General features: G+C 34.6%; 1 protein-coding gene across 2 annotated transcripts; it reads right to left on the reverse strand.

The window, feature by feature from the left end:
* Window positions 1-6,842: 6,842 nt before the first annotated feature.
* On the reverse strand, window positions 6,843-10,879 carry LOC127091301 (serine/arginine-rich splicing factor RS40). Of its 2 annotated transcripts, none has more exons than XM_051029911.1 (6): window positions 10,681-10,879; window positions 10,186-10,296; window positions 8,622-8,734; window positions 8,286-8,524; window positions 7,229-8,002; window positions 6,843-7,119 (listed from the first exon to the last, which is right to left on the reverse strand). In XM_051029911.1, exons 2-6 carry the CDS (start codon window positions 10,289-10,291, stop codon window positions 7,089-7,091), a joined length of 1,263 nt encoding a protein of 420 aa, XP_050885868.1. In that variant the 5' UTR covers window positions 10,292-10,296; window positions 10,681-10,879; the 3' UTR covers window positions 6,843-7,088. The 2 variants fall into 2 exon arrangements, with proteins under 2 accessions (XP_050885868.1, XP_050885869.1); XM_051029912.1 differs by lacking the exon at window positions 10,681-10,879 and adding an exon at window positions 8,955-9,276 and having other exon boundaries at window positions 10,186-10,298.
* Window positions 10,880-16,082: the final 5,203 nt, after the last annotated feature.

A 16,082-nucleotide genomic window follows, 5' to 3' on the forward strand; every position in this document is an offset into this window, starting at 1 on the left:
AATAATTTTACACTATCATTTAATAAGATTTTATCATTTAACTATATCATGTCACTAAAAAATATGGTTTGCCTGAAAATGTATTCGTCATTAATTGATCATATAAAAATATTTTATATTTTTAATGCATATTTTTTTCTCTCATATATGTATTATTATTATTATTATTATTATTATTATTATTATTATTATTATTATTAAATTTCATACTTTATTTTAAACTATAATATACTAACCTTTACTTTAAGTTTAAAACTACTCGATTTGTATTTTTTGTTGGTTATTATGAAATAGAATTTAATTAAAATGTCACATAAGTTAGATATTTTAAACAAAGGTGAATATTTTTAAGATAAAATAGTCTTTTTCGTCTAAGATGTTTAACGTTGGGTTTATTTTGGTCCCTTAATTTTTAAAAGGTTCATTTTCGTTCCTCAATTGTATTAAATGTATCACGTCTATCATTTGCGGACAAAACACAATAACACTGTAAAACATAAAAGTGTTAACATCCACGTCAGTTTCATGTAAGATGTCTTCTTCATCATATGAATTAGGATGAATTAGGATTCCATGCATAACTCACATTTGTGCCTACCTTCTACATAAGTTGTCTTCATATTTATATTTATTTAAATTGATTGATATGTTAGATTTAGAATAATTTTTTAGTGCATATTTAATTAAATATATATTTTTTAAAGTTTGTCATTCTCTACTTTTGAAAATCGTGCTTTGAGTAGGGAGAGTTCACTATTATTTTATCTTTTTTTTACCGTAAATTGATTCAATCATGCCACTATAAACTAATCATCATTAGTAAAAAAGAGATAGAGAATCTATTTTTTGTGATTGGTTCCTATTTATTTAATTTTTTTTTTGTTATTAGCAATAATGGCTGAGTTTATCATCGAAACTTGAAATTTCTACTCCAAATACATACACTTTACTATATTTCATTATTTATTAATAATACGGTAAACAATAAATATTATTAATAATATATATATATATATATATATATATATATATATATATATATATATATATATATATATATATATATATATATATATATATATATATATATATATATATATATATATATATATACTAAAAAAAGGTAGAAATAGTAAAAAAATTAGTCTCTCGCCACGAACAAAAGTTTAAATTATAACCATATCTTAGTATGTAGATATTTGAGTATATGATAGATAGTATAATGTGATTGAAGATTTATATTTTGAATATTTTGATATCGTAGTATTAATCTCTTAATTGCATGGTTGCGTGTGTATTCAGGCATCTAATCAGATGGTATTTGTTGGATACTTAAATAACTCCTTCATCCTTAATTTAATTATGACAGATAGAGAGCTCATTTGGATTTCTTCTCTATCAGGCAAGGCAAAGCTTCACGTGGTGGGGTTACTTATTCCTAATTAGTTTGGCTCATTAATAGGTTTTAGTATTATTTGATTTAATATATATTTTAGTCCTTTAATTTAATTTAATTTAATTAAAATATATATATATATATATATATATATATATATATATATATATATATATATATATATATATATATTATATATATATATATATATATATATATATATATATATATATATATATATATATATATATATATTGTTAAATTAAAAGGTTTTACTTTTTTTCAAACGAAACAAAACTGAAAATGCAAAATTGGCAAATTGGTGACTACTTTTTTTTTTAATTTGCAAATACTAATACATAAATAAATAAAGATTTGGGCAACTAAAAGCTGCATAACAACAATGGAAATCCAAATACACAAGAAGTAACCCAAAAAAAAAGTCAAACAAAATCATTATCAAAGGAAACACTTGCATGGTCCCAAGGATAAATAAAATGCATTTAAACACACACAATCAAAGAAAAGTTATGAAAAAGAAAATGATTAAATATTATATGTATTTTGAAATAATTAAATAATATATATGTTATGAGTGTGTGCCTAAATGATTTATATATAGATTTATGTTTATATAAGTATTTCTCATCATCAATATTATCGGGATGTAACACCAAAAAATCACTCTCGTAAGCTGATTGATACTCTCATCTTTATTAATTCAGATAAGGAAAAAGCTCTTAAGCTAGACAGAAAAAAATATAAAATTTCTCGTATACCTATCAATATATCATTTCCAAATCAATAATACACTTTCATCTTCCACATTCTTCACATTGATAGTAATACCTACCAATATATCATTTTCAAATCAATAATATACTTTCATTTTCCACATTCTTCACATTGATAGTAATATCTACCAATATATCATTTTCAAATCAATAATATACTTTCATCTTCCACATTCTTCACATTGATAGTAAAACTTAAAAAAAACATTATTCTTCTAAAATTTCAAAATAGACTAAACTATTCCACATTCTTCACATTGATAGTAAAACTTAAAAGAAAAACATTATTCTTCTAAAATTTCAAAATAGACTAGACTACTTGACAAATCATAGACAAACAACCCCTCATCCTGGATCTATCACTCAACGATCTAAATAACAAAAAAATATATATATATATATATATATATATATATATATATAATATATATATATATATATATATATATATATATATATATATATATATATCTCACTACGCCAAAAACTAGAATAGACAGCGCACCTTAGAGGACGCTTTATTACAAAAGCGCACTCTAAAGTGAAGCGAAAAAATAAGGAGCGAACAACTGGAATAGACAGCGCACTTTAGAGGGCGCTTTTGTAATAAAGCGCCCTCTAAGGTGAAGCGAAAAAATAAGGAGGAGATAGAGGGACAACAATACAGGGCGCTTTTTAGAAAGCCCCCTCTAAGGTTATCCTTAGAGGGCGCTTTTAAAAAAGCGCTCTATAAGTCCATGTGCATTTCCAGTTTATAAAGCGCTTTTGGAAAGCCTTAGAGAGCGCTTTCATAAGCGCCCTCTTAGGCCCCCTTTAGAGGGCGCTTTTTTTTCACAAGCGCCCTCTAAGGTCCCCTTTAGTAAACATTAAAATTATAACATACTGCGCGTTTTGTTATTTCACTCTCTGTTATTTTCGTTCTTTTTCACGTTAGGGTTCTCACTGCTACAATTTTCGCTACTTCTAAGGCGTTCTCCTTCCACCTCTGTTAGATCTACGACGTTTCCTCCTTCTATTAATTCGTTGTTAGCTGTTCGATTTTGACACCATAGGTATTTTTCTAATCTTCATATTACTTGGTTTCTCTTCTGACGTTCGCTATTGTTCATTTTTGGTTTCATTTTTCTTGGTTCATACATTTATTGAGTATTCTCAACAATAATTATTGTGTTGCAATGCTAGCAATGGAGACTAGGCATTATGGGTTAAATTTCACCAACTGTTCCATTTGTTTCTCGATGTAGAAAAAGGAGGCAGCAATATCTAAAACACCTTCTACCAATCAAAGGTACACTATGCAGCTTATGAGTGTATTTATTCTAGCATACATAGCGTAGCTAGTAACTTAAGAAGTTTAGGTATGGATGTTATTTGATAGAGTAAATTAGAGTCGATTATTCTTCTGTTAGCTTTCAGTTAGACCATTATACAATTCTACATATATATTTTCTAGTCAATGTTTATCTTTTGTAAAAACTATATGATGATATATAACTATGCTACAAATTAGTGCATACCACTAATGCTTAATGCATGGTTCATACATTCTCATGCTATTGAAGTCAGAGATATCTGAAAATGTTGAGAAACTAACTCAATAAACCAAAATTGTTTTGGTTTTGGGTTGTTGTTGGAGACATGAATGCCCTGCACAGAGACTAACTCAATAAAGCGAAATTGTTTTGTCTCATCCCATTTTTGGTTTCTCTTCTGAAATTGTTTTTTGTTTATTCTAATTAGTAATGGATAATACATGGATGTCTTCCAATCGATTGTCGAGAGAGTACGAGAATGGGGTATCAGAATTCGTTAAGTTTGTCGTTGCGCACGCCGAAGACCCCAGTAGAATGATATGTCCTTGCTTGGGTTGTTGGTATGGGAAACGGGTTGACGCAGTTCAGTTGACATCGCATCTAATGAGGCATGGAATTGATCGAAGTTATACATGTTGGAATTTGCATGGTGAGAAAAGTAACGAGAATGTTGAACCGGGGGATAGTACGACCTATGCCTCAAACTATAGTGGCGCAGATACATACGATTGTGATCGAGTTGAAGAGATTGCAGAAGCACTTGAAGGAGATCTTAAGGATTGTCTCGAAATGTTTGAGAGGTTGGTAAGTGAAAGAGACATAATTGTGTGGATCAGCTTATATGAGATGGATGTACCCTGTTGAACGTTATATGAAAATATTAAAAGGGTACGTGAAGAACCGAAGTCGACCAGAAGGTTGTATGGTTGAAAGATACATTGTTGAAGAAGCGATTGAGTTTTGTACTGAATATTTGTCTAATGTTCAGTCAATCGGACTCCCCAAGTCCCAGCTTGTCGAAAAGAAAGAAGGAAAAAATCTAATTGGAAATAAAATCGTGGCAGTATCAAGGGTCGAACGGGATCAAGTGCATTTGTATGTTCTGCACAATGAGAATGAGGTTGAGCCGTATGTTGAAATTCACAAGGATGTTCTCCGAGGTTTAAATCCCAATAGAAATGAAAATTGGATAGTACGAGAGCACAATCGATGTTTTATACCTTGGTTTAAGGATCATATTTATTCAAAGTATTATTCAGATCCCGCTTCAATAACAGAAAGGTTGAGATGCTTAGCATATGGTCCAAGTTTCCATGTTTTTTCTTATAGCGCATACGCGATTAATGGATACACATTTTATACCAAAGAACAAGATGATAAAAGTACTATGCAGAATAGTGGTGTCACCGTGGTAGCTGAAGCAATGCACATATCAAGTGTGAAGGACTTAAACCCCAAATTTGCAAATCTGTCGTATTTTGGTGTTATCGAGCGCATTTGGGTGTTTGATTATGAGAAGTTTCAGATTCCTATATTTGGTTGCAAGTGTGTTGAAAATAATAACGGCATTCGAATGGATAAGTCAGGATTTTTGCAAGTGGATCTTAATAGGGTGGGATACAAAGATGAGTCTTTTATTCTAGCCTCTCAAGCTAGACAAGTGTTCTATGTCAATGATCCGAAAAGTACGAAATGGTCTATAGTTCTTTTTTCCAACAAAGTAATTGATGAAAACACTGGAGATCAAGGTGATATTGATGTTGAGATTGAATCGTTTACCAGAAATGATCAAGATGAGAATATTATATCAAATGATTCATATATTAGAAATGATCATAATGAGGGTATTTGGATCAATCCAACCGTCCGTGTTGTTAAGAGACATGTAGAACATATTCCAACCAAGAAAAGAAAGAGAACTTAGTGAAAAAGGTACAGGTCAAATAATTTTAATTGTTTTCTTTATTACAGGTAAAATGACTTTTATTACAGCAAATCGAGTCAGTTGCATAAAAAAAAAAAGGTATAAACACAATTATATGATATATATATATATATATATATATATATATATATATATATATATATATATATATATAGATATATATATATATATATATATATATAGATATATATATATATATATATATATATATATATATATATATATATATATTAGTGAGATTCTTAAGAAGAACAAAATCGCAATCCAATCATCTAAAAATCATATACTAAATAATTGCTATCAGATCACAAACCAATTTAACTCTACGTTTGAAAAGATTATCTATGATATGAATCTTTTCTTAAGAAGTTGGCAAGAGAAGACAACAAATCTTTTCTCGAAGAAGTTGGCAAGACAAGACAACAAATCTCTACGTTTGAAAAGATTATCTATGGTATGAAACTTTTCTTGAAGAAGTTGGCAAGTGAAGACAACCAATTTAGAGGACCAACTATTCCAAATAAAAGGAAGAGCTAAGTTCATCGGAGTATGCAAAAGAACATTGGACACCTCTCTCAAAAAGCCCTAAGTATGCAGAGGCAACAAGAACTAACCATCTTTCGACTTACCCCACCACCACTTATTGAGAGTCAGAGTGAGTAACATCTCGAATAATTAACAAGTTAGAGACCATTTGCTACCAGAATACAAAAAAATATATCTTCCACTTCAAATCTCATGTCAAATTTCCATCCACAACCTCGCCTAAACCAATCATATTGATCGGAAATGCTAAAAACCCTTGGAAACCTGACACAAAAGAGGGGTGGATCCAATCCATGTGTCCTTTCAAAAAGAGGTGAGAAGACCAGATCCCACTTTGGAACCCAGAAGTAAAACTTCTTTCCACCACGAAGCAGAATGAAAGCCACCATGAAGCAGAATGAAAGCCAACAGACCTATCACAAGGGTGGAGAAAATTTGGGCCCCATATATCGCTGAAAGACTCTATTTCCATCAAGTACACATAAAGGATATAGTTATAATGGACACTGGCACCAAAACCAATCCTGTTTTGTTTTCTCAGTACAAATATATACGGGACAATCAACTATTGCCCTGGATTGCTTGCTCTGGACCAATTCAACTCAACTTACAGAATCACCTGGCTTTCTCTAGATCTGGCTGAATCAGTGCGGTTAATACAGAAAGAGGTCAAAGTCAGTACAACTTTTACATTACATATCTAGAATGCCTCGACATATTTCGGTCCTAGGAAGCCTCCACTTAATACTCATGACTAAAAAGACAGTCAAATTACCTTTAATGCTTCAAGGGTGCACAAGGATTTGGCGTCAAAACAACTTTTATAAGACAACATAAGTTTCATGCTATTCATCAAAAATATAGGTGCCACCACTATTTGACTTTAAACAAAAATTCTACAACATTGTACTGAGATTGAAGTATGAAACTATCTAAATGAATAAATGACAGGAAAAGTGTCAAACCACCAAAGTTTCAAAGCTTTATCAACACTACACTACACTAAAGCCATTTGCTGAAAACTAAATTTAGTCCTGTAACGACCACGTTATTCAATTTGTTGGCCCTTCAGGCTTTTTTCATTGCAACTGAAATCATTCTTCTGCAGGGGGTGACTGGCTCTGGCTGCAACATAACAAATACACGGTTAAAACAGCAAGCACATCAAACAGATGTAAAGAAGGCTGGAGAAAATAAACAAAAAACTCCAAACAACAAACAAATGTATGCGAACCTTTGTTCATGCATGGGACTTTCAGGACCACCATAGTTGGGACTGTCTCTGGGTTCAGGCATAGTATTTGGGCTCCCTCCATAATCATTGCATGGGCCGGGGTTCCCTTTTGCATCAGGCCTAGGACTCCCTCTAGAATCCTTGTAAGGGCTGGGGTTCCGTATTGTGTCAGGACTGTGCCTCTGGTAATGGCCATTTTCAGGGCTACCCTTCACAGCAACATAAGGACTATGGTCAGATTCATGACCTTTTCTAGGATCTATCCTCTCTCCCTCTTCGGGACTATGGCCAAACCTAGGACCTTTTTTAGGGTCTATCCTCTCCCCTTCTTCTGGACTAAGGTCAGATCCATGACCTTTTTGAGTCTCTCCTTCTTCGAGACTATGGGAGGGAGACCGGTTGGTTCTCCCCCGCTCTTTGTGATTAGGACTGCGGCTGTTGACATGAACAGGCACAGAATCATCCCTCTCTCTTCTGTAGGGACTAATGCTTCGACGCCCGTAAACAGGGCTACCTCGCTCTCTTCGATAGGGGCTTCTACTACGGCTGTTGCCATGCCCATAATCAGGGCTGCTCCTCTGCCTCTTATATGGACTAGACCCATGGCCGTAATCAGGACTACCCCTTTCTCTACGATAAGGACTGGGCGATCGCCTTCCATCAAGGCTTCTGTCACGCTGACGATCACGGCCTCTCTCCGGGCTATGTCCATTTCGCCTGACATCGTCGTCTTTGGCAGCAAATTCAACTGAAATAACCCGATCCAACAACTTGCTGCAAATCAGGATTTGAAAAGAAACCAGGTTATCATTCAGGTTGCAACACAATTTCAGAACCATAATGTAGAGATAAAACTGCCTAGAACTTAAAAATTTTGGCATCCATAATGATAACACATTATTTGGCCATGCAACCCGACTAGAGGACACAGGTATGGAGACATACCAAACCATACCTCAAATCCACCAGAAGTTGACAATACTCGAGCAATGGCAAGAAGCCAATGATAGTTTTGGAAGAAGGAAAAATCTTGATCTAAACAACTACATTGAATTACCTCATATTTGTAGCTTCCAGGGCTTTGGAAGCATCATCTTCTGATTCATACTGAACAAATGCAAAATTCCTCCTGATCCTCACACTGACTATCTTACCATATGGCTCAAAGTGCCTCTCCAAGTCCCTTGTTCTGGTATGGTTTGTATCAAAATTAATTACAAATAGGGTCTTTGATGGTCTCGCATTAGCTGAAGATCTTTTTGGGCGCTCAGCAGGCCTTCGAATGCCACGTTCTTGCTGCAGCACAATACACCCAATGATGATGAAAACATAATCAGAAAAAACAACATTATAGCCTCAGCATTCTAGTTAAAATATACCAATAATGTGTTACCTTTGTCCATTCTACACGGAGTCTACGCCCCTTCCGACCAAATTCTATCCGATCGAGAGCACGAATTGCAGCATCAGCATCTCTCTCATCTTCCATATAAATAAAAGCAAATCCTGCACACCAAAAAAAGTTCTCAATTTTGTATTAATATTTAACATAAAATTGAGAAAAGACAATTCAGTCAAACAGTCTAATCGAGAAAGGCTTCACTTGTGATGTGGGAACTGACCCTTCTGTGATGCCCCAACACAATGCTAACAACTTGGAAATTAAAGTTTTGGTAAACCTCTTTGTTTCTATAAACTAATTTGACCAACAGAATTAGTAACAGACCTTGTGTAATAAACAAATTGGTGTCAAGAACAAGAATCCAAAAGTGTAGGTGTCATGGTGGGTCAGTGGAAAGTGAGTGCCTTCTCCATTCATTCAGCTGCCTCTTCTATGAGGTTGGCAATATTTCAACCTCAAAACATGTCCAGAAGTGAAGACTGGCAAAAGGCACGAAAATTGAAAGGCAGATGTGACTGAGGAATGCATAGAGTTGTTCTGTTGTGGATCAAATTGAATGAATCGGAGATGTGCATCACGGACAGGAAACGGATTTCTGAAAAGCCCACCCATTAGCTTGGGAGTAAATGGATATGCAAAGATAATCCTGCGCCAAAGAAAATGTTGAGTATGGGGGCTGTTGCTTCAAAAAAACATGATTTTTGACTTAAAGATATCTTTGAACCCCCCACAAATGCTCAACAAGGTGCTATACACCAAGGTCCGACTCTTGTAACTGAATCACCAATCTTCGATGATACAATGCAGTTGCTGACCCAAGGGAGGGTGACGCCAAATGTCGGATGAAGATTCTGATGCCGCGCCGCTACTTCTGGTTGTCTTAAAGGTCTAATCGCAGATGTGCAACATGCATAATATTTATTGTCACTCCCATCTAGAACGTAATGTACTGGATGACAACCCATAGAGATATAGATACTTTTATTGTCAAGTATTACCAGTTCTCATGTCGAAACACTTATATATTAAATCAGCCAACTTATAATTTTAAACAGTTGTGTCGTGTTACAAGTACAGTTCTCATATGAGACCCAGTCTCACTGTATATCATCCTGAGAGCATATAAATAATCTAGAGTTTCTATTTAACTACTGAATTTAACAATAAGGTAATTAATTGAGTCCACATTTCTCAAGTAACAAAGACTCAGCGTTCTTTTCTTAAATTGATTCAGTCGGGTGTAAAACTCATGTACAACTATTAATATATACACAATAAACTAGTCTGTTAAGAAATTATATTATCCCCTCAATTCATGAATAACAGATCGCAAGTTATAAAAACTCAACCTGTTACAGGCTCTTTATTTTCCACCGGTAAACCCTTTATGAAGTATAAACCCAGAAAGCCCAATTTCAACCTAAAATATCCGCACCACGACAATTAACTTGAACTAAACATTAACCAACATTGAAATACTATTAAGCAACCATCTTAAAATGTACAAATAGATTAATAATTATGATATTGAGAAAACCCCAAAAGAAAACCTTACCAGCTTTCATATCCACCCTATCGACCTTGCCATATCGTCTAAAAAGCCGCTCCAGCTCAGATTCCCGGCAATCATATTCAAAATTTCCACAGAAAATAGCTTTCATTTTCCCTACACACAAGTTAAAAAACATTCAAAACTTAACACCAGACTACTCATGCATGGAAAAGCATAACTGCATAACTGCATAACAATCAAATCCAGAAAACTCAAAGAAACCCTTGAAGCTTCAATCCAAGAAGTTTATCAATTACAAGAGAAGATTAAACTAATACTACAATCATACATCATTCATGAAAAATTAACAGTAACAACTAAAAATTATATTACTAGTGAGAATCTGATAGAAAAGAGTAACAATGTTGAAATGAAATCTCAGATCTGGGAATTTGGTACAAGTTAGAAAGAATCAAGAAAATGAATGTTGAATGAAAAGGTGATGTGAGGCATGAAATTTGTGATTGAATGAGATAGAGAGATTGATTGTGGGCTAACCTTGGAAGAGAGTTGGGTTGGAACCCTAGGCAGAGAAGAGAAATTCAGAGATATTCTACGGATTTGATTGACCAAGAGATGAAATAAACGTATGTCAGAAAAAAATGAATGAGTATATATTGTGATTTGTGAGATGGATGGATGGACGGACGAGATTGTGTTTCTGATTTTGCTCAGGTGCCCTTTTACTTTTTTCATCTTTTGCCGGCTAGTCCTCTTTCATACTTATATGTTTTATTACTAAATTTTTATTATTATTAAAAGCTCCTTTGGTGATAACACAATTTTATAGTTTCAATTGAGTTTTATAATTTCAATTGAGTTTGATTAAATATTTTATATTGAATTCAGTGTAAGCAATAGAAAAATAATCAATGTCATGCATAAAATTGTTGAATTGTAAATTTGTTGATAATTTAGTTTATTTATGGGAAGGAATTAGGTCATATCATTTTTAATGGGTTAAGTCTAGAAGATCGGACTAGAGTTGAATACAACTCATTTCTGATTAATATCATGTGTGTATGTAGGCAGAGTATTTAAGTTATTAAATAGTGTTCAGTCTTAGAGAAAGAAACATGAGACCTCATTCTTTTTACTGCTTTCAGTTAGGCAAGGAAACATGTATCATAATGACAAATAAATAAATCATAAAAAAACTCAAAGTAAATGAGATCTTATATAAACCGACACCACCAAGCATATAAGACATACTTTCAGACGAATTGTACTCAAATAATTATTAATAACTTTTATTTGTTTAGCATCGATAAAGTTATTAGTTAGTGTATCCAACGTGTACAAATTTATATAAGTTAATTTTAAAATTTATTATATTTATCCCGTTCAGGAACCAAAAATAAATGCAACTGTACAACTGATGATCTTGAATAATGGTTTTGATCTCCTTTTACGGTAGCGCGGGGTGGATCTGCATGGTTAGCATTCCAACACCTAAATTAGTTCAAGATTCAAGATGAGTGTAGTGAAAATGGAGACCAGAGAATGTAGCTTTCTCATTGTGTGTGAACTGATTTTATATTTTGGGTCAAGTGTATTGAATTTGAGATGACTTTGGCCTTAATCATTTGGGTATTTGGTCAGTCCAGAGTAGTTTTTTGCAAGGCTTTGTCAGACACTATAGGAGTCACGGAAGCCTTAAGTGATGCGGGTCAGCCTCATGGACGTTGTCTGATGTGAAATGGAACTGAAACGCTTAGAATTAGTTGAAAAAATAGTGGGGGACAAGGGCATTAAATGTTCCATTACCATCAGAACGTTTCATTACATGTTCCTATCGCATCACCCTAGGGAAGTTTCCTAGGGAATAATTCCTCCACTTAGGACACTTGAGTACTTCTGTCAATTTGTTCAGATAGATGAAATGGTGTAATGACTAGTCTTGGATTGGTACTTTTGCGAGCTAGTCCTCTTTATGTTTTATTAGTATTAAGTATTATTCTTAAAAGCTCCTTTTGTGATTAGACACCTCTACCATATAATTTCTCGAAAATTGCATACAACAAGTAATTGAGTTCAGTGCAAGTAAAAATAAAATAACTAATGTCGTGCATAAAATTGTTGAATTGTAAAAACTACTTAGACGTGGCACAACTCGCCCTGAGTTAACTCATTCACATGGAAGAATTAGGTCAGATCACTCCTAATGGGTTAGGTCGAGTAGGTCGGTCTAGAATTGAATATAACTCATTTGTGATTAATACCATTTGTATATGCATACAAAGCATTTAAGTCATTAAATAGCCTTTTACCTCAGACAAAGAAACATGAGACTTGATTGTCTTTACTGTTTGGTAAAGATACATGTATTATAATGACAAATAAATCAGTCATAAAAAACTCAAAGAAGAGGAGGTCTTATATAAATTGACATCACCAAGCATATAGGACATATTTTTATACGACTCATACTCAAATAATTATTAACGACTCTTATTGGTTTAGCTTCGATAAAGTTATTAGTTATTGTATCCAACGCATACAAATTTATATAAGCCCAATTGGAAGTCTCAAGTGGGGTGTAGCCATGTGGGAGTACGAACTCGAGATCGGCCACCCCGTGTCTCTTATGTGAAGTGGAACCAAACAAGGGAGTAGTATATTCAATGCCCACAGGCACTTGAGGGTTGTCCTCTCTTCTTGCCAAGATCATCATAGACTCTAGAATTTGGTCCATCGTACCCTTCATTGCGTCCATTTCCTCCTTAATTGTAGTTTGATTTTTCTCTATTTGTTCCATTGTACGGTGATAGTTGCTTCTTATCTCGTAGGATGCCGGAAAGTCAGATTGGCAAAGCTACCGGTTCAACGGTTCTAAAGAAGAGGGAAAGATGGTATGCATCTTTTTCTTTTGAAACGGGATGTATGTTGATAGTGATGCATGAACGTATGCGAATTTTCTTTTATGTTCATTTATTTTCAAGAGATTCTTTAGATTCATTAGTTATTTTGAAAACATTCGAAAGCATAAGAGCAATAAAGAAGACAACAACTGTAATTGGTGCAAAGACCAAGTCTTTCATTCATTCATCATAAACAAATATAATGTTTGATAATACAAGTACAAGATCAATTAGCCATTGTCATTAGCTTGTTCCTTCTTAAGTATTTTTAATTCAGCCTTAAACTCTCTCAGCATTATTTTACAAGACATGATAAATTCGAAAATAGCTAAGGGGGGTGTTGTCGAGCCTTATCTCGTCAAAGGCATCTCTCAACTTCCTAGGCATGTCTCGTATTAGGCCACTAGCAAACTCAACCAGATAGACACACTTCCCATACCATATTGTGAGTTCTTAGTGGAGATGTCAGATTGTGTCTTAATCCTGTTGCACTAGATCATCTAGATGGTGGGCCTTGACTTCCCACTATGTTCCCTCACTCTTTGAAGCTTTACAAGCTTCCTTAAAATGGTGATTGTAGGCTATGATATTTCTTAGCTCTTCTTGGGTCTTTTTCCAATTGGCAGGGATATTTCTGGGTGTCCGTTCAACTTCTTCTCTAAGGTGACGCTCGTGAGGTGCAAGGGCTTGAGATTCTGTGTGAAATTTGGTTAGCTCTTGGATTCGTGTCTCAAGCCCTTCTCTCATTTCTTTCTGAGCCTTCAAAATCCTCTCTCAGAGATATCTCCATTCCCCGTTTCTCTTTAGAGTTTCTTTGAGTTGTTGATTTCAGAAGTCAAGATCAGAACTTGTGCCTGCTAGGCAGTCACCGACCCTCTTCCTCTTTCTCCTTTCATCCTTGACCGTTTCTTCACTCTTGCTGAGTTGCTCCTATTTTTGGTTGAGGTTAAATCTTAGCTTGTTCCTCTCAGTGGTGACTCAGTTGAGTTTCAGTTGTAACCCTTCGTTCTCCCTTTTGAGTTTTGAGATAATGACTTTGAGCCTATCAGCTTCCACTATGGAAACATGTGTGGGCTCATGTATATGGGATTGAATATAGATCTCAATGTTGAAGGGTAGATTGATTTCTTTCACCATTTTCTTCACCCACTGATAGTATGGTTCTTTGGCCACACAATTTCTTTACCTAGTTCCTTTTCCTTTCTAGTTAACCCTTCCTCAGGTTCTTCTTATATTCCTTGGCATAATTGGGTCTTTTGCTCCCATTTCATGTGGGATAAAGTCTTTCAACAACCTGTCTTCTGGTGGGCTCTCCATCGGATACTCGAGTTGTCTCACAGATAAGACATGGTTATAGTTAATGCACCATTGATGTCCTATGAGAGGCTCATTGGGAAAGTCCCCATAGTTAAGGATGATGTCTTCTACTTCCCAACCTCGCTTATACCAAAAGACAAAGATGGAAGTAAGGGATGCAAGCTTTTGAGTCCATTTGATATTTTTTGCGATGAATGGACCTTCTTAAGGCATGTGAGATATGAGCCAAGTGTATGGTAATGGAGCATAATATATGACCATCCCCTTCTTCTTCTCATGTCTTACATGGAGATAGTAGTATAAATTTACAAGGAGAGCTGGAATAGGGTTCTTAGCCAGGAAGATGTTCATAGCCAAGAAGTCTACAAAATCATCAATGTTTGGAAATAGGACAATACCATAGATGATAAATGCCAGAACAGTGTTGAATATGTTCCAATTATTAACTTTTCCCAGTGTTATGACCTTGGCTTCCAAGAATTTTCTTGAAAACCCTTGAACGTCCCCTTTAATCTCTAGGTTCTTCGCCACATCTTTCACAATAAGATTTAAAGTCGAGTATATCATCTCTGGTGTATGATTCTCTTCCAAACTTGTGTGAACGGGTTATAATCTTCCAAATAGCGACCCAAGATTCTTTTAAATTCTTCTATGGTCGGAGCCAATTGGAAGTCTTGAAAGGTGAAGCAACTGAGAAAGGTGTCATAGTACTGGGCTAAGGCGACAAGCGCTCCTACATTCACCTTCATCGTTAGTAGGCCAAGTAATTTGTCGTAATCTTTTTTGAAAGATTCCTCATCAATACTGGTTAACTTGGCACTCAAGGCTTTCAAGATTTCTACTCTGGGTACTTTGAGCTTGAGTGGAAGTGTACTTCTTCTTTCTAAACTCATTTTGGTTCAAGTGCTAACAACCTAAGTCTTTAGATTTCTTGGAAAATAAAAGACATATGATAAGTTTTTTAATGTATTTAATGTAATGTTATGCATGTTTTGGGATTATATAGCCAGGTGGTTCTAAACAAATCCAAGTACAACTTTTTCAGAATGATTTTCATTACTTTGTACACATTGATCTCATGAGATGTGGCTCTATGGCTTGATCAGGTTCCTAGGGTCGTGGATCTTATATGAGAATATTGCCCTATTAGCAAAATTACTTGTTAAATGATAATACCCTTAAGAGGATCTACTCTAGGTGAGGTTTTCATGTCAATCCAACAAGACAAGTACGTCTAGAAGGCCAATATTATGCAACCATCGACTTTTAGGTTCTAAACACGGTTCCCGGAATTATGGATCTTTCTTGGAAATATTGCCCACTAGTAAAATTACTTGTTGGACGACAATACCCCATAAAAGGATCTATTCTAAGTGAGATTTTCATGTCAACACAACAAGACAAGTACGTCCGGCAGGCCAACACTATGCAGCCATCAATCATAATAGTCACAGGTTTAAGGTTCTAAAAAGGTTCTTAGAGTTATGGACCAAACATGAAAATATTTCCGACTACAACAAATTACTTGTCAGACAACAATACCCCCAAGAGTATGTACTCTAAGTTAGGCTTTCATGCCAACCCAATAAGACAGGTACGTCCAGTAGGACAACAATAGGCAACCATCGTCCTATCGTATGTTTCTTCTCGAGACTCGGGTGTAAAGACTTTCTCACAATGTGTTCAAGCAACCAGAATATCCACCACAGTACATGAGAACCA

This window comes from Lathyrus oleraceus, chromosome 6, assembly GCF_024323335.1.
Source record: "Lathyrus oleraceus cultivar Zhongwan6 chromosome 6, CAAS_Psat_ZW6_1.0, whole genome shotgun sequence".
NCBI classification, from domain to species: domain Eukaryota; kingdom Viridiplantae; phylum Streptophyta; class Magnoliopsida; order Fabales; family Fabaceae; genus Lathyrus; species Lathyrus oleraceus.